Below are 18,819 nucleotides of genomic sequence, written 5' to 3' on the forward strand. Positions count from 1 at the left end.
AACCCAAACTAATAAACCCAGACACATTCTGTTTTAATTTAAGTGTCTTGATTTGGTTGACTATAGAAGAGACCCTCCTGAAATATATCCTCTTATGTGACACCATTAATAGAAGAAACCTTCTTTACAATACAAACTGAGTTCACAACAGAAGTTTTTCATGCGGTTGCTATTATGTGCAAGGTACACCCCAGTAAAAGACTTTAAATTGATCTTAACAATTTTCTGTTTATAGATATTCAGAAAATACTTTAAGGCATAAAATCTGACTTTAAATGGATTAGTAAAATAAATAGATTGATTAAAAACTTGGTCTCAAGTAGATTCACCACAGAAATACATGTGATTGCCTAGCGAAACGAGATAGTCTGGTTAAAAGCTAACTTAAATAAACAACATAAATTTATGTTAGAGGGTGTTGAGTGTTCTTTCCTCCATCTAAGTGAACTTTTACCCTGGTGAAAGGTTGCCTATGATAGAAAGTTCCTTAAACATACAAAACTCATTGGTATTCTTTGTTCCTCTAGATTTTCAGATTGTCTTTGAGGAGACTGTATAGTTTTGATGTCTATATCTGTTCTTTAAGCTTCTTGTATTCATCGCGTTATTAACAGCACTCCAAATAAAAATGAACAACCACAACAACACCATTACGTAAGCCTTATTTTGGGTGATGGTTAGATAGGTAGACTCCTGCTCCCCTCTTCCTTCATACCTCCAAACGCTGTACCTGCATCCTGTGTATGTGGAGGGTAGGTGTAGGTTTCATACCAGTTCTTGAAAACCTTTGTTTTCAAAATTTGTGTTGCAACAGTGCGAATGTTTAGGCTCTTAATAACCAAACCAAGATCATTAAAAGGGTTCGTCTGAACCTGTGAAGAAAAAATGTTTCTGGTTATAGCTCACATGGGCCAAGTCTTAACCTATAATTTAAAACACAAATTTTTGTCCCAACTCTATGGGTGACTCATGAATGCCTAATCAATCCATGTCACTTTTCCACAATTTTTTTCTGTATATTTTCAAATAGATGTATTCTGAAATTAGTAGTGAACCATAGTCTAGTATTATATCTTCATATTTCAATCACACTTTTTAAATTATTCATTAAAATTTTTCATACTTTTGAAATATATGTGCTAAATGTTTGTGTTGTGTCTACCAAACACTCTTAATGTGTCCTTTTAGTAAGGCAGGAAAGTTACTGTTGGATCCCCAAAAGTATGTGTGAAATACGCAAAGGTGTCCTCTCACTGCCACCACACACGTTTCCTGATTTAATACCAGACTTTCTTACCATGCCATTTTAAGTCTCATGCTCAACTAACTGAGCTAGCTAGCACTCTTACTAAGGCGTTTGAGATTAGATAAACTCTTACAACTAGCATGTCCTTTGTGAAGAAGTGAGATTGGTTATAGGGGAGTTTCTGAAGGACTGTGGAACATACTCAACCACCGAATACTGCTTAACATAATGTCCTGCCACCCTAAAAAGACTGCACAGACAAATCCACAGTAGTTCAGAAAGATGCTTTAGACATATTTACATTTAGTTGTCTAAATCTAAATTCTGTAGCTTTGATTTTAAATCTTCTATAAAGAATGTTTATCATTAATTTGATATTATGTAATAAAGTAGATATCAAATATTCTTTTCCTCCCAGCTAAGCTAACTATTCCTTTCAAATTCATTGGGAATAGTACCTTTCCATAGACTTTAAAAAAAAAATCAAAATTAAATATTTTGGGATTTACTAGGAAGTCAAATTTGTTATGTTTTTAAACAAGGAAGAGGAATTAACTAACCTCTCTCCCCAAAAAGTGGAACAGAACTTCTGACAACTGCTTTGTTTCTAGTTAACGTTGGCATATCTTACTTTGTGAGGTAATTATATCTCCATTCAAACAGAAGACTCTTTGTACTGTCTTTACTAAACAGAAAGGAATGCCTTATGGTGGACCTTCTGCCCATGCATGTGTCACTGCAGTCTTGCACAGATGTATATTGTAAAGGCGTTCACACATGTCTTTGCCACACAGTGTGTCACTTTATTATATATCTTGAAAGTTTCTTTTTCAGCTCATTTAACATTTGCACATTAGTGATTTTATATTCACAGTTTTACTTTGGAGTTAATTATTTTGGTGGGGGGAGGTTGTTCTATAGTTCCACCTCTTAAGCCCCTCAAAGGCCTGAACTGATTATCTATAAAGTCTTCTTACTTTAATAGGTGTCATTCCTTTTTGTTGTGTATGTATACCTTTAGGAACTTTAATAAGTCTAATTACTTCTCTGACTTTTTGAACCATCTATGTTTCTTTCCGGAGAATTTTAACTCTTTCTGCCACTTTATTCTTAAATTACTCTAAAGAGATTACTTTTACTCAATTTTCACAGCCTATACTTTTTTATATGACTTTAATCATATCAAAGAACTTTTAGGAAAAAAATGTTTCATCTGTCATTTTTAAATGGTAGTTTTTAGTTTTAAGTGATAATTTTAATATAATTTTTAAATTATATATCTTTCTGAATTCTCATCAGAATTGTTTTGTCAAGTATGCCACAATTGTCAAAGGTATCAAATACAAACTAATAATTATATTTCATAGACATTCTAAAGGATAGGCCTGTTTTATAATCTGGCTTTCTTTATTTCAATCGCTGTATGAGTCACCCAATACTATGCCTCCATTTTCCTAGCAGTAAAATTAAAATAATGCATTTTGTAAACTTTTGAGATCCTTCAATAAGTGATGCATTTGCTACACTGTTACTATTTTTTAAAAAATACATGTAGAAAAATAACTATTTCTCTGGAATGTGTATATATTTTTCCTTAAAGTTAATAAATTGAATGTATGAGGAAAGATCTAATTATTTACATATCCCAACATTTACATAGTAAGTGGAAATATTTCTAAGAAAAAATATTAGTAATAGATAAAACTTAGTATGTTCTGAGCCCTTTAAACATCTTATTTAATCTTCACAACAACTTTAAAAGAGAGGTTCTAATACTAACCTCATTTTACAGATGAGAAAACTGAGGCCCAGGATGTTACTAGCAAGTGCTAGAACCAGGATTTGGGCCCAGTCAGTCTGATTCCAGAGCCCGAATGCTCTCCTAACCACTGTCCCCCACCTGAACTCTTCCTGTGACAGACCTGACTGCCGTTAGTTGACCCATTTCAAAGTCAGACATGCTCATTTAAAAGCTGTTCTCTAAATGAATTATTTAAGAATGAACTGATATAAAGTCTGGGATTTGCTTTAAAATATTTCAGTATGTCAGGGGCCAACGCGAAACAAATTGTTCAACCAAAAACTGTGAAGCCAAGTAAGTGCATGTGGTTCATCATGCTAGTCCACACTTTTGTGTGTGTTTGATATTTTTCCTAATAATGTGGGGTTTTTTTTTAAAGTTAATATCTATATTAAAATAAAAGGTTTAATAGGATTTTAGAATCTAATTTCTTTGTTTTAATTTTAGTTTTTCTTCTGTTTGATATTTGTTAATTATCTCAGTGATAATTCAGATATTTGACTCACCTTCCTCATACCATCTATTATATTTTAATAAATGACTGCTATTCATTAGTGTTCTTAGTATTTTTACATAATCTGTACTTGTTTTTGCAGGAACCAAGCAATAAAAGAGTTCGACCTCTAGCTCGGGTCACATCCTTGGCAAATTTAATCTCTCCTGTAAGAAATGGAGCAGTCAGACGTTTTGGTCAAACCCTACAGGTCAGTGGCGGAAAAGATGGGTAGTGAGTAATGTAGTGAAGGGGACGTTTTATAGAAGCCTAAGATTTGTATTTTTCTCTGCGTTGCACAGACAGGTTTACACTATTATACTTAAACATAAGTTTTCTTTTTGGAATATGCTGGTAAGAAATATAGTTACTAGAACATATTTATATAATCTCATCATATTAGTTTGTATCATATCAAAGCATAGTTTTGGATATAAGATACAAAAAGTAATTTTGGCTGATAAATACTTTAAAATGATAGATTGTAGCTTGGATAAATGATTGTTTTATGCATTGAGAAATTCTCGGAATTTTGTTTTTAATTTGTCTTTCTATTTTTTTAAGAAAAAGGAATAATTACTGTATCTTCCAAGTCTTTTCTCTTTTATTCACTTCTTTCTTTCTTTTTCTTTTAAGTCATTTACCCTTCGTGGTGACAACAGATCTCCAGCCTCTGCCCAGAAGTTATCAAGCAGATCAACAGTTCCAACACCTGCCAAAAGGAGAAGTAGTGTGCTGTGGTCAGAAATGTTAGACGTCAGTATGAAGGAGTCTTTAACTGCCAAAGAAATCAAACGTCAGGAGGTAGGCTGGCATTCAATAGCAAGACCATAGTTACTGATTTATATTTTAAAAAATGGTCCCTGTTTTTAAACGTATGTCTTACGAGAAGAATAGCAAATTAATGCCTGTGGCAAAAATCAACCTGCATTTTTGTATTTGAGCAACAATTAATAACACATGCTGAGCAGCACTTTTTGATGGGTAGTGGTCATCAAACTTAACAACTCTTAAGGAGAGGGTAAATGATGAAACATGGCAACCGCTTTTGAGATTGCATTGTGAATTATAGGCTTCAAACTGAGTCACTTTAAAAAGCACTGTTCAAAACATCAGTTAAATAATGGTAAATACCACTCGTATATAATTCTCCTTTCTCAAAGGAAGGAATGACCTATGATGTTTGCTGGGGGGTTTTGTGTTTTTTTAGGCAATATATGAAATGTCCCGGGGTGAACACGATTTAATTGAGGATCTCAAGCTTGCAAGAAAGGTCAGTAAATAACTTTCTTATCATATGCCCTAAGTTTTTTAAATTATACTTCACAAATTATAAAGGATAGTTTTCTTGCCTTTAAAAGATGAAAAGTAGAAAATATTTACATGTGAATATTTTTTTAGATGAGATTTATTAAACACACCTCTTCAAATATGAATACCAATAAGAGAGAGTCTATTTGGGGAGTAACATATTCTTTAGTTTCTTTTATGTGTCACAAATAGAATCCACGCTAGCTTTTATACAGTTAGTCATTCAAGGACAGATCTCTCATTGTGTTTTATTTGCTTGATCTCTTTGTGTGACATATTTCTTCCCCGCTCATAGGCCTACCATGACCCCATGTTAAAGTTGTCTATTATGTCAGAAGAGGAACTAACACAAATATTTGGTGATTTGGATGCTTACATACCTCTGCATGAAGGTAAAATATGCAATTTAATTTTCATTAATATCTGAAGTCATTTTAAATCTAAACTGCTAATTTAGTGCTGAATTATTTTAAAAATAAGCCTATTAATGGTATTTCTGCCCTTTTACACTTCAGATTTGTTGGCAAGATTAGGAGAAGCAACCAAACCTGATGGAACAGTAGAGCAGATTGGTCACATTCTGGTGAACTGGGTATGTAGCAAGTTGTTTGCTTTGGGTAGTTTTTTACAGATATGCCATACTTGTCATTTTGGATGAATATCGGATTGATTTGATCCAGTAACTGGATTCTAAAAATAGATAAACAAGTCATTAAAACTGAAAAAAATTATGTAGCTATAAGAAGTTATGGTCTATTTTAAAAAATACTTTATGAGTAATACAGTATTTTAAAAGAAAAATATGTTCCTCCTTGGACAGAATCCCCACAATATATGCCCGCAATATATGCAGAATCCCCACAATAACTATCTGTTTCATTCTGATGCTAGGCACTGTTCTAGGAGGGATCACCAGAGATTCAATGATGAAAGACAGTTTCTACATTTATAATCTAGTGAGAGAGTAATCAAGTATATAAATAGTCTCTGGATTGGTGACAAATGTGGCAGAGGAACACTCAGGTGTCCTAGGAGTGTAAAAGACTAGCATCTAGCTGAGATTGGGGAAAGTAGAAGTCATGAGTCTTTGGTTAGATTTAGCCAAATTAGGGAAATTGGAATAGGGTGTTCTGATGTCAGCCAGAACACCATTCCACCCGCATTATTACCTACAGGAAAATTTTCACAGCTTGTTGAAACTTTCAAGAATAGCTGTAAATTTTGCGTTTCATGTTCACAGGCTTACTGATGAACTAAATCCTAACAGAAACTTACCATACTCTTTTTTTTCTCTTATTACTCTGTAGTTGCCAGGCTTGAATGCCTACAAAGGCTACTGTAGTAACCAGCTGGCAGCCAAAGCTCTTCTTGATCAAAAGAAACAAGATCCAAGAGTCCAAGACTTTCTCCAGCGATGTCTCGAGTCTCCCTTCAGTCGAAAACTAGATCTTTGGAGCTTCCTAGATATTCCTCGAAGTCGCCTAGTCAAATACCCTTTACTATTAAAGGAAATTCTTAGACACACTCCAAAAGACCACCCTGATGTTCAGCTCCTGGAAGAAGCTGTAAGTAGTCAAATACATGATTCCTATGTTTTTGCATATTTATATATTAGCTTCCCTTAGAAAGGTTTACAATGATAAGTCTCAAATTTTATGCATATTAAATCTACACAGTGAAGTGTTCTGTTGTTTTAAGTACCCAGTATGTTAGTGCACTGTACACTAGGCATAAAGAAATGTAACACATTTTATATTTTAATCACAAGACTGGACTCTGACCTCCTTCACTAGCTAGCTATGTGGCTTTGGGAAAATCACCCAATTTGGCTGAGGATGTTTCTTCATCTGTAGAAAGAAGAGACTGCCTAAATTTACTGATTTCTAGAGTCCCTTTAATAAAGCTTTAAAGTTCTGTCATTTTAATAAGACATTGTAGCCCTACAGGGGAATGAGTTAATAGGCTAAAAGTGCTCCATCAATGTTTTAATAATTTTTAGATACTGATAATACAAGGCGTTCTCTCTGATATCAACTTGAAGAAAGGTGAATCAGAATGCCAGTATTACATTGACAAACTGGAGTATCTGGATGAAAAGCAGAAGGATCCTAGAATTGAGGCAAGCAAAGTATTGCTTTGCCATGGGGAACTGAAGAACAAAAATGGACATGTGAGTACATTTGAATGCTGATGTGAAGTAAGCTGCTACTTCTCTTTCCCACCCTATTTAAATTTTCCACATAAATTCTAAAGCAGGTTTATGAAATAAATTCATTACATAATGAAAAAACACTACTGGTTATCAGTTTTGATAAAGCAAATGTATGGTTTCTGTCATTACAGAATGACTTAAACACCTTGGTGGAGAATCAGTAATACTTTATTTTTTAGTTTGGAAGCATAAGTCGTCGACTTGTTTGGCTAGGGGTTCCTTTCTAAATAAATTATTAGATTCATAATATTTGATAAAAAGGAATATTCAAAACAGTTTTGTGGAGTTTATAGTGATAGAAGTCATTTTTATCACTACTAAACAAATTCTTGCAACAGATTGAATGAAAACAAACTTACTTTTAAAATAATTACAGAAGTACCTTCCAGAGCTATATATAAGCATGGATAGTACTTTTGTTTCATAAAGTATTTTTCAGAAGCTCAATTTGTAAGTTGAGGTTCTTTTTGAGAAAAAGTTGAAATCTGACATCTCTGATTTCTGTCGTGAGGCCCAATTGTTTTAAAAGCCTAAATTTGTGTGTGGCAAAACAGAACCATTGCCATTTTTACCAGCTTGCATTTTTAAATCCTTTGTTAGAAAACTGTGGTATATAGTACTGGCATTTCCAGTCATGTTACTGCTGGTGATCAGGTCTTTGTAGGGAGTAGCATTTACTCAGGGGCTACTTAATCTCATGTTACACACCAATTAAAAAGAAGTTTTATATAGTCTGAGATTAGAGAAGCTCTCCAAGTAGAACATGCACAGCATTGAAATCCTCATCTTTATGGGGTCATCTCTAAGGGTATCTTAGTAAATAAATGTAAAATTAATGTCAATCAAGTTATTTTAACAATGGAGTTCAATCACCTACAGTCACAAAGTTCCATACTTAGGAAGCATTGGTCTCCCATTTCTCCAGAAACTTTACATTTTCCTGTTTCAAGACATCTTGGTGTTGACCCGGCCTGTTACACGAAACGAGCGTCACTCTTACCAGGTTTACCGGCAGCCGATCCCAGTGCAGGAGCTGGTCTTAGAAGATCTGCAGGATGGAGATGTGAGAATGGGAGGGTCCTTCCGAGGGGCTTTCAGCAACTCAGATAAAGGTAACAATACTAGCTTTAAAACAGTTTAAGAACAACTCAGAACCTAAATAAATTTAGTGTTAATCTTTAAGAATTCTGTTCCTACACACACTCAATAAAAATGAAATGGATTCCATCGTCCTATGCAAACTGTTACACTCATTGAGCTGTAGAGTGCTTCTCTGCTCTAACTCCAGCATGTGTATCTGTTAAGTCATGTATAGATTTTTCCCATGTTTCTGCCTAATTGATTTGCATGTTACAGAAATAACCAACACTCTTACTAAGACAGTATGACCACTTTATCTAGAATAAACTTTTTTTTAAGTCTGCTTTCATTTTTTTTGTTTGTTTCTCTAGCTAAAAATATTTTTAGAGTTCGCTTCCAAGATCCCTCCCCAGGCCAATCACACACGCTACAAGCAAATGATGTGTTCCACAAGCAGCAGTGGTTCAACTGCATCCGCACCGCTATTGCCCCTTTCCAGCAGGCCGCCAGTCCCGCCGAGCCGCAGGGTCTGCCAGAGCTGCATGAGGAGTGTGAAGAGAACAGCCCCTCTGCCGTGAACATCAGGGCCCAGAGAAGGGCATCCACGGTGTCCAGTGTGACACAGGTTGAAGTTGATGGAGATGCTTCAGAATGTGGCTCCCCGGTGCACACAGCAGACAACATTAAGAGTGTCAAAGCGCAGCGAACACAGTGTGGCTTCCGAAAAGCAAGGGACAAAGCCCAGTTCAGTGGCAAACGGAAAGAAACTTTGGTATAACTGGTGGAGAAACTGTTTATTTATAAATGTGTACAGTTTGTTTTTTTCTTGTAATGTGAGCATGGAAGCATTGCAGGGTTACTTAATACCAGTCTTAACATTTTCGATGTTTTTGGTTGGTTTGGTGGTTGTTCCTTTCTTTTCTATTTTTTTTAAAGGCAGCTAAACGTATATATATACAGATTACTGTTAAACTGCAATCCTTTTTTATTTCTTCAGATATTTTCTCAGATGATTTAGAACATTCAAGCCTGGTATTTTTAATCAAATGAAATATTTATGAAATTGGTTTTCTCTTCATTCTGCATCATGACTTTTCAATACCAACCAATTGTGATACTTACATTATTTGCCAGAACTTAAAATTTTGCAAAGACCGAAATTTTACCCGTGTTTCTTTGATAAATTTTGTGTGCAAAATTTGAAATCTTAACCTTGGCACCTAAAATTTACATGGAATACATGCAATATATCAGAATGTACATTGAAACAAAAGTTCCTTGGCAAACCATAAACCTTAATAGGTTTCCTATTTTATCAACTGGAATGCTTTATATTAGTTTGTTTTTTATTACACATTCCTCATTTTTCATTTTACCTGCCAATTATTTAATTTTTTATTGTAGTTTTTAGTGTTTGCTTTTATTTTTTTACTTTGATGCCTTTCGAATTGGCATGTCTTTAAAATATTTTTCTTCCTTGATTAAAAAATGTGTGTGTTTGTGTGTATATATATAAATGTATATATTTTAAATCATATTAACTTTACCAAGTGAAACCAAGCCATACTGTTTTTGAGCCAATTAAGAAAATTGCCATTTTTAAAGTGTAACTCACCTTGGGTGATGAACACACATGCACTGACTCAGTATATTCTGGACTACTGAAAGAAAACCACCTTAAGGATTTTGTTGAAAGTTTTAGTGCTGCCTGAAGAGCAAGAGAGAAGGCAGTTGACTGGTAATAAGTTGTTTGTTTGGGGGGGGTTTTAACAAAAAAAAAAGAGGGAAAAAGAGAGTAGCTTTGTCTTAAAGGAAAAATGTCTGGTTGTGCCAGAATGTGAAAGCAGATAGTAAAAGCTAAACTTGAGGGTGTGTAGTAAGTTGTAGAAGGCTTGGGGGAAGTGAACTTTATTTGCTTTGGTTTACAATGCCTGCAAATAATGGGTTTGAAAAGACAATGAAATATGTTGGAATTTTGACAATATCAGGTCAGTTGTGGTGGATTTATTCATAAGAGGAACAAAACTGATTAACCTTTTACAGTGCAAAGTGTACCTGGTCAAATGAGATCCCAGTCGTTAAGGGGGAACTGAAAGCTCTGTCGTGGCAGGTCAATAATGGTGATCAAACTGAGCAAGTGTTGACTATTATGTGGAAGGGAAATTTGACAAATACTGTAAATAGATCAATCCAAATGATTTCTCTGTAAAAATGAATTGTACAATTAAAAAAAAAGCACACACATAATCACCCTTAAAGGTTTCTTGGCTGGTGGTGGATATTTGGGGGACATTTGCCAAAATGTGTTGGTATGATAAAGGATGTAATGGCAGACCTCACAAAAATTTTACAAAATTATACATACTTAAACGTTTGCACTTCACTGATGAATAAGAGAAAGATTCAGTTAGGTCATTTTGTGCATCTTATTATCCATTTAGGATGCAGTATAATCCGAAATAGTAACTGGATTAAAGACAGCTGAATATCTGCCCAGTTTGTGGATATGATAGTAAGGTTAATAGTAAGTCAAATAAGATAGTAAGGCAAATTCATCATCCTGATGAATTTGATTAATTTCAAATTTTAATTTAGGTATCTCAGGTTTCTAACTATGGTTTAAGAGACATATCAAACAATTGCAATGTATGGACTTAATTTGATCCTAAATTGAGCAAACTGTTTTAATAATACAATTAGAAATATTCAGTATTGACTGGGTATTCAGTAGTACTCTGATTGCAGTCCCTTTAGAGACAAATTCTGAAATATTTATTGATAAAATTGTGTGATACCTAGGATTTCCTTCAAAATTATAGGGCAAGAAAAATGGTTGGAGCTAAAAATGAAGTAAGATTGGCCATAAACTAAGAATTAGTGAAGCTGGATGAGAGTAGTGAGAATTCATTATAGTCTTTGCATATCTTTTTGTATATGTTTGAAATATTTCACTAAAAAAGGAAAAGAACTTAAGGAATTGCAGGTATTTAGTGAGTTTCCAACTCCTCAACCTTGTAAGCCCCTCCAAACTCCCAGCCTTCACTTTGCAAAGCACAGTCAGAACGATGATCAAACACAGCTGCCCTTGCTGTCTGCCGACTCACAGTGACTCAAACGTTTACCTAAATTCAGCATTTGTATTCTCCTCATAACACCTAGGCAGCAGTGTCCGACTAATCTGGACTCTAGTTTAATTCACATGGCCCTTTCCTCCTCTACTTTTCCCCCACTGTGTCTCTCCTTCTAGTGTGTCCCTGTTGGAACCACGATTGTGTAAATGGGGTGTTGAGAAAGGTATGTTTCCAGTGCATCCCATGAAGCAACCGCACGTAACCCAACCCTGAGAATTTCCACATTCCTACCTCTTAAGAAAGGAACTAGCAGTATAACATCTAATAATGTTTGTGCTGTTGAGTAGACCAGAAAGTAAGACAAAATTAGCTACATTTAAAGAATTCTGATAATCTACCATAGAATTTTGATTTCTCCTTAGCTGCTACTGGAGCAGGGGGAAAAGGTTTTTACTTCCCTCCACTGAGCAGACAAGCACAGATAGTTCAGCCATATCAAGCCTGAGCATTTAGTCTGATCCCCTCCTTACCATCCAAGGCATCTGAAATAAAACATCAAGTAACATGACCAAGATCACGTTGCTGGTATGTCGCAAAGCCGAGATGATAGGCAGTTATGTACCGGTCCTGTATTCTAGCTTTTAAACCAAGTATGCTTGTCACCCCAAGATCCTCCCAACCCCACCCTAGGCCACCATCACTCAGTGGTCCACCTCTGGTGGAAGACCTTGTCTGTCCTTCCCCCAGGCCCCAAGCATCTTGAGCCTACACCACAGCCCAGTAGTCCCAGCTCATTCTGCACCATGACTGCAGCTTCCTCTAGGAAGTTGACTAAACCCACCATGCAACTCCTCCAACTCCTGTGCCAGCACATTTCTCCTTGTTCTACCTTCCTAGCATCATCTTTCCTTTGGGCTCTTCTCTTCCAGATCTCTGAAGTTGGAAACCCTAGCCCTCAGTCCCCAGACCTTTTTTTTATGCTCCTGGGCAATCTGACTCATTCCCCTGATCTGAACATCACCAACACCCAACAACCACCAAATTTATGTCTTTAGTTCTCACCTGTCCCTGAGCTCCAGACTCACTGCCCAGCAGTCTATCTGACATGCCTGCTTGGAAATCTGCATGTCACACTTGACATGACCCAAGAAAACTATTGCTTGTTCATTCCCAACCCTGCCTTCCCCTAAGTTTCCCATCTCAGTAAATGCCATGATCATCCAATCTGATTCTCCTCATTCCATGACCGCTCCATCTATAAGCCATGCCACCTCCATTTCCATGATACATGTAGAGCCCTACCACTGTCCAGCACTTCCATTGTTCCAAGTTAGCGTTAGCTGCAGTAGCTCTGGTGTGAAGAACAGCAACAGCCTCCTAACTGGCCCCCGCACTCTGCTCTCACCGCTTTACACTCCACCCTCCATATGGCAGCCAGTGATCTTTCTAACACAAAAGTCAGGCTGTGGTAAAATAGTAAAACAGAGCTTTAAACTTTTATGCTAAAAATCATACTTTTTCATTATGAAATACTTGCAAAATTCAGAAAATTACAATAAATTAAGAGACTGAGAAGACATTCAAACCCCAACTCCATAGACTAGGAGAAAAACATTTGTAAGAAACACATCTGATAAAGGACCATTACCTAAAATATACAAAGAAAAGTCTTAAAACTCAATGAGAAAAAAAAGCCAGTTTTAAAATGGGCAAAAGACCTGGACACCCACCAAAGAAGATATACAGATTAAGATTGTAGATTGCAGGTTACAGATTAAGATATACAGATTTCCATGGCAAATTAAGCATGGAAAGATGCTCCACATCGCACGCCATTAAGGAATTGCAAATTAAAGTGACAATGAGACCACTACACACTCATTAGAATGTTGAAATCCAAAACTGACATCAAATGCTCTTGAGGATGTGGAACAACAAAAACCGATTCATTGCTGGTGAGAGGGCAAAATGGTGCAGGCCATTTGGAAGACATTTTGGCAGTTCCTTACCAAATTACTAATATACGATCCAGCTATCATGCTCTGATATTTACTTAGGAAACGTGCACTCCAAAACCTGCAGCCGTATGCATAACTGCTAAGACTTGGGAGCGATCAAGATGTGCTTGGCGAGTGGGTAGACTGTGCTTCATCCTGACAATGGAATATTATTCAGCGCTAAGAAGAAATGAACCAGCAAGCCATGAAAAGACATGGAGGAAACTAAAATGCACATTAAGTGAAAAAAGCAGACCTGAAAAGGCTACATACTGTATGATTCCAACTCAATGATATTCTGGGAGAGGCAAAATTATAGAAGCAGTAGAAAGATCAGTGGTTGTCAGGAGTTCGGGGTGGGGAGGGATGAATAGCTGGAGCACAGGATTTTTAGGGCAGTGAGTCTACTGTGTGTGACACTAGTGGTGGGTACTGTCATCGGATGTTTATCCAATAGAATGTGTAACACCAAGAGTGAACCCTAATGTCTACTATGGACATTGGGTGATCATGATGTCAGTAGGTTCATCAGTTATAACAAATGTACCATCTGGTTTGGGATATTGACAATAGGCAAAGTTATGTGTTGGGGAGTGGTACTGGTAATTCTGTGCTGTCCACCTAATTTAGCTGTGAATCTAAAGATGCTCCAATAAAGTCTGTTTTTTAAAAAAAATAATTACCCAGACCCAGAAAACAAAAAATGCACCATTAGGAGTACACACCATTAGGAGTACACATCATTCATATCTAGAGATCAAAACTGAAATAATACTGTACATATTCTACAGACAAACATGGAATGTAAATGCTTAGCATGGTGACCTGAGCCTGTCTGGGTGTGTGGGCCACAGCCCTCACTCTCAGGCTGTAGCTGCGGGAGAGAAATCGTGCATACAGAGGTCAGAGTCTGTAACCCTGGGCACAGCTGGCCAGAGCAGATTGCACCTCCAAGTCCCAAAGAATCAGAATCTAAGGTATAATATAACTGTAGGGCCCACCCTTCACAAGTAGGGACCAAGCAAGTGGGAGTAGGGGGAAGAGAGTGACTGTCATCCTACATCACAGTGTCAACAGCAACATCCCTCAAGTTTTTGTCCTTCCCAGTTGAGTCTGGGACTAACTGGACTCTGTTTTCAACTAACTTGGGGTTGGCCAACCGAGGCCCACCACCACCTTTGCATCTCTTTTCTCCTATGCCTGCTCATAGAAGAGGGAAGCATGGTGGGAGTCAGAAGCAGGGCCCTCTCCTCTACCACCCAGAAGTGGGCCCAGGGCTGTAGTTCCAGCCTTCCCCCCAGCCCAGTGGGGTTGAGTGATGAGATTGTGAAGGATCAGGCTGCACCCCCTTGGTGGGGTTATTTCTCTCCCCTCCAGGCCCGTTCTCTGCAGTTTAAACTATAACTGTTGAAAATGACTTGAAAAGTTGGCACCAGGCCTTCTTCCACTCCTGGAAGCTGCTGCGGGGCTGGAAAAGCGTCTGTTATCTGACATCACTCACCTTTGCCAACCATCAGGCACAGACCTTGTCTGTCTTCTCTTGGCAGAATCCACTCCAGCCCCAAACACACCCCCGCCCGCTGGGCCCACATAGGTTCTCTCCATCTTGGGTGATTTCCAGGTATGAGCTCAGCCCACAGCTCTCCACCCAACTGTCCAGAGACACACATGGAACCTGTGGGGACTAGGGGAGGGTAGGGAACAAGTCTCAAGGGACTATGGCAAGGGAGAAGGGGAAATGGCAAAGGGCAGGAGGTACTGCAGCGTCCACGCTGTAGATATCAGAGAACTAGGCATATAGTGGAGCTGCAGCCCCACTTTCCTCCCCTGGGTTCTGTCATGTTTCAGATGTCCCTGTGCCAGGTCTCTGTTCAGGACAGGAGGGACGGCTTAGCACAGTCTCTGCCCCAAAGGATTATGTCATTTAAGACAGTGGAGCTGACCACAGGACAAACTACACATACAGTAAATAGCTAGTGTATTACTTTTCCAGAGCATCAAAGGTATAGCATGTTTTACGGGGAAGCAGATGTAGCTGAAAACTCAACACAGCCTTTAGACTTGCCGGTGCAGGCAGGCCTGTGAGTCACACTTGTTCTCTTAGACCTAAGTGTGCCTGCTGGTCCCAGTGGCAAACACACTTTTCCAAAACAAAGGAAAGTGACACACAGTCATATAAACACACACTCCTGCACACCCGCCTGACAGCAACTGGGGAAGGTTCCCTAAAACTGTAAAACTGTTTGCCTACAGGCAAGAAGTATGAAACAATCTTTTCCACAAATGGAAACTATTTCTATCATTCTCGGCTGTTCCAGCTTACAGCCAAGTTCTCCAGAGCTGATGGTCCCAAGAATTTTCCACTGAGTTGCTTTGTTGCAGTAACTGGCAAACAAGTGCTGTGGTTGGCATCTGCCTGCTTAATGGTACATGTTCAAAGCATGCAAGACTTTCCATTGGTTCTAGGAGGTTCTGAAATCAGAGCACCTGAGGGAAGAGGCACACTGACCCCAGCAATGCCCAGCAACTTGCCTCCCCTGATGCAAGCCAGGCTGGCATCACTCTGTGCATTTGCCCACATGGTCCCTTACCTGGAATGCTATTCCTCCCTCCTTTCTCCCTCCCTCAGACTCAAGAACCCCTGCTCATCCTTGAAGACCCAGCTAGGCCTCACCTCTTCTAGGGAGCCTTCCCTGACTCCCCTATTGACCAATTCCCTCTGCTGGGCCCCCACCCAACCCACCCAGTTATCTATTGCTGCCTGTGACTCAACACTTTGCGGTTTGTGTCACCTTCTCTACTAGCCTAGGAGGTCATTGGTCTCTGTGCCCCCAGTACCTACCACTGCTCCTGACACAGAGTGTGCTCAACCGTGTTTGCTGACTGAGACAGAAAGGTTAAATGACCTCAGCTCTATGGGAGCGCGAGTCAATGGCACAGCTGGTCAAAGACTCACAGACTTTCAGACCAGCGGGTCCTGTGGTAGCCAGCCCTGCAGTGGGCTCCAGTGATGCCCTCCTGGAATGCACACATTCTCCTGTCTCTCCCCATGATATATCAGGGCTAGTCTGTAGGACCAATAGAGTAAGATGGATGTGACAATTTGTGACTTCCTTCTCTGTCTTGCTCTGCCTTCAGTCACTCACTCTGAAGGAAGATGCCTTGTTGTAAGAACACTCAAGCTGGCCTGTGGAGAGGTTCAGGGGAGGAGGAGCTGAGCCCCCTGCTACAGCCAGCACCAGCTTGCCCACCTATGCGGGAGCCCCTGGGGAAGCAGACCCACCTGCCCCAGGTGGAGCTTTCTGATTTCTTGACCGCAGCTTCATGAAAGCTGCCACCCCAGGACCACTAGCTAAGCTGCTCCCAGACGAATGTTGACATAATGCATGTTTACTATTGTTTTAAGCCACAATATTTTTATATAATTTTATGCAGCAATAGATAACTAATGCAAGTCCTAATATAACTGAATGAAGGTCTGGCTGCCTACCGCAACCAAGCCAAACTCGTGGAACATGTGCAGGTGAAAAAGAAAGGTTTATTCAAGTTCCAGCCACCAGAAAAGATGGCCCAAAGCCCATCTTCACTTCTCAGTGCAGGCAGAGGTTTTTATAAGGAGGGAGAGTGAAAGCAGAACGGAGAGATCAAGGGGAGGGGTTGAAAAGTTCTCTATGTGCAAACAAGCACAGTCCATTCTGATAAGGACCTTGAGACTGGTCAAATGATGGTCTGGCGTGCGTCATCCTGGTTTTACGGTTGAAGGTCAGCAAGTATCCCAGAGCTGGGATGACTGAAGTTCAGAGTCTGTATCTTCTGAAGTTAGTTCCTAGAATTCTTATACACATGCTGTTTATCTACAAGCTACATATTAGTCAGAGTCAGCACTTACCGAAACAATGTCAAAGGAACAGTGGGCTGGGTCACAATTCCCCACTGTCACACTGAATACTTACAGCCTATGGAACTGTCGTAGGGAGAGTCGTGAGATAACCAGGCCAGTGGGAGCTCTTCGGTGCCCTGGGACTTGGACCAAACCAGAGAGAACAAATAAGAAGTAAATTTCAGGAAGAGAAAACAAGGCTCTCCAGGGCCCCGAAGCAGAGGAGTAGGTCACACAAACATTGACCAGGCATGGCTGTGGTCTGAGGTCTGAGGCCTGCGGCCTGCTGCTCTTTGTCCCTGAATCTTACATCCCAGGATACGAAGCAAATAAGCTGACCTTGAATGCCCAGTCTTACTCAACCTCTCTTGGTTTCACAGTAGGGGAAATTGACTTGTCTAAATCCTGGATGTATAATAACCATGCAAGATTTGTCAAAAACGTGAACATCATGATTCAATAACACAACCAATAAACACTACCATTTATCAGGTATCTACCATCTGCATGCAACCCCACCCTACTATTTGGGGGGTGGGCAAAAATCTACAAGCCAAGGCTCTAGCTCAGTCTGTCCTCTTTTCTTCCCACCCCAGCTCTGCCTTGTACTGAGGGAGCTGGCATGTACCTAGCCCACACATCCACATTCTGCCCACATCCCGCCACCCGACACACCACCCATCTCCCCCACCCTCCATGCAGCTGGTCTCTGGGCTGAGGTGAGCAAATGGCTGCGGGGGTCCCAAACGGGGACCTCCACTGGCCGATACATCTCCTCTCCCGTAGTCAAGAGATGCTGGGAAGGCTGCTTTCATCAAGTGGCCATGAAGCGGACTCTACCAGCCTGTGTTCTGAAAGACCACTGATGTTTTGCAATCATTATGCTTTACTACCAATTTCTATTTTATTTTTTATTGTATTTTTTCCAGTACCATTTATCCCCATACCCTCTTCCACCTCCTTTCCTTCCAACTTTAATTCTGTGCATCCCCCAAAGCCTCATTGCTCCAGCTTATTAAATTTATTTTCATGATGTAATTAAGCTTCTTCTGTTACTGCATCACAAGAAAGAAGCCAGAGAGGTATTTTCACGGACTCTCAGAGTAGGGGTTGGAATGGCCTGGCCTCAAGTTATGGCCTAAGTATTCTTGAAATTTACTTTGGAGAGTGGGGTGGAGGTGCAGCAGACATCTCAAAGACACTGATGGTGACCCTCGGCAGCTGAGCCCTCCCCCAAAGGGACGGTGATAGGAATGCATGTGCTGTACAGGTCAAGATGCCATGGACTGAGATAATAAATGGGGGTTTCAAATATTAGCTGTAAATCAGAAGTCACGCTCTTGATGCTCTTCTTGCGGTGGCAGGCACAGGTCTGTAAAAGAGCCCATCACCACAGGCAGCTCTCTTCTGCAGGAAACAGCCTGTCCTTTCTCCCTCCTGGTAGCTCTTGGATTTCACTGGGAGCCAACTCAATGTCCAGCCTGGGTAGCAACACCCTCAGAGCCTGGGCAGCTGTATAATATTCCCTAGGTTTTACCTGGTGGTCCCCAGAGGACCCCTAAACTCAACCACATACCTTCCCACCCTACCCCCAAGGAACCTGGGCAGGATTCCCACCACCCAGTCTTTGGAGATGCCCCATTCTTCCTGCTCCAGTCTCTGGAGAGGCAGCTCCAGGGAGAACCAGGGTGTCTGCCAGCCTCTCACAGCCGCGTTTTCACATGGGGT

General features: G+C 39.6%; 1 protein-coding gene across 2 annotated transcripts in view; it reads left to right on the forward strand.

Annotated features, from left to right (window-relative positions):
* NET1 (neuroepithelial cell transforming 1) overlaps positions 1-8,996 on the forward strand; it is a 36,863-nt gene extending 27,867 nt beyond the window's left edge. For both annotated transcript variants that reach the window (XM_053922584.1, XM_053922585.2), the window contains 9 exons: positions 3,644-3,751; positions 4,177-4,344; positions 4,751-4,813; positions 5,147-5,243; positions 5,367-5,443; positions 6,159-6,416; positions 6,851-7,021; positions 7,989-8,175; positions 8,515-8,996. In XM_053922584.1, the coding sequence (XP_053778559.1) occupies positions 3,644-3,751; positions 4,177-4,344; positions 4,751-4,813; positions 5,147-5,243; positions 5,367-5,443; positions 6,159-6,416; positions 6,851-7,021; positions 7,989-8,175; positions 8,515-8,921 (1,536 nt within the window). In that variant the 3' untranslated portion in view covers positions 8,922-8,996. The remainder of the gene's footprint in view (positions 1-3,643; positions 3,752-4,176; positions 4,345-4,750; positions 4,814-5,146; positions 5,244-5,366; positions 5,444-6,158; positions 6,417-6,850; positions 7,022-7,988; positions 8,176-8,514) is intronic.
* The last annotated feature ends 9,823 nt before the right edge of the window (positions 8,997-18,819 follow it).

Source organism: Desmodus rotundus, chromosome 4 (assembly GCF_022682495.2).
Source record: "Desmodus rotundus isolate HL8 chromosome 4, HLdesRot8A.1, whole genome shotgun sequence".
Taxonomy (NCBI): Eukaryota; Metazoa; Chordata; class Mammalia; order Chiroptera; family Phyllostomidae; genus Desmodus; species Desmodus rotundus.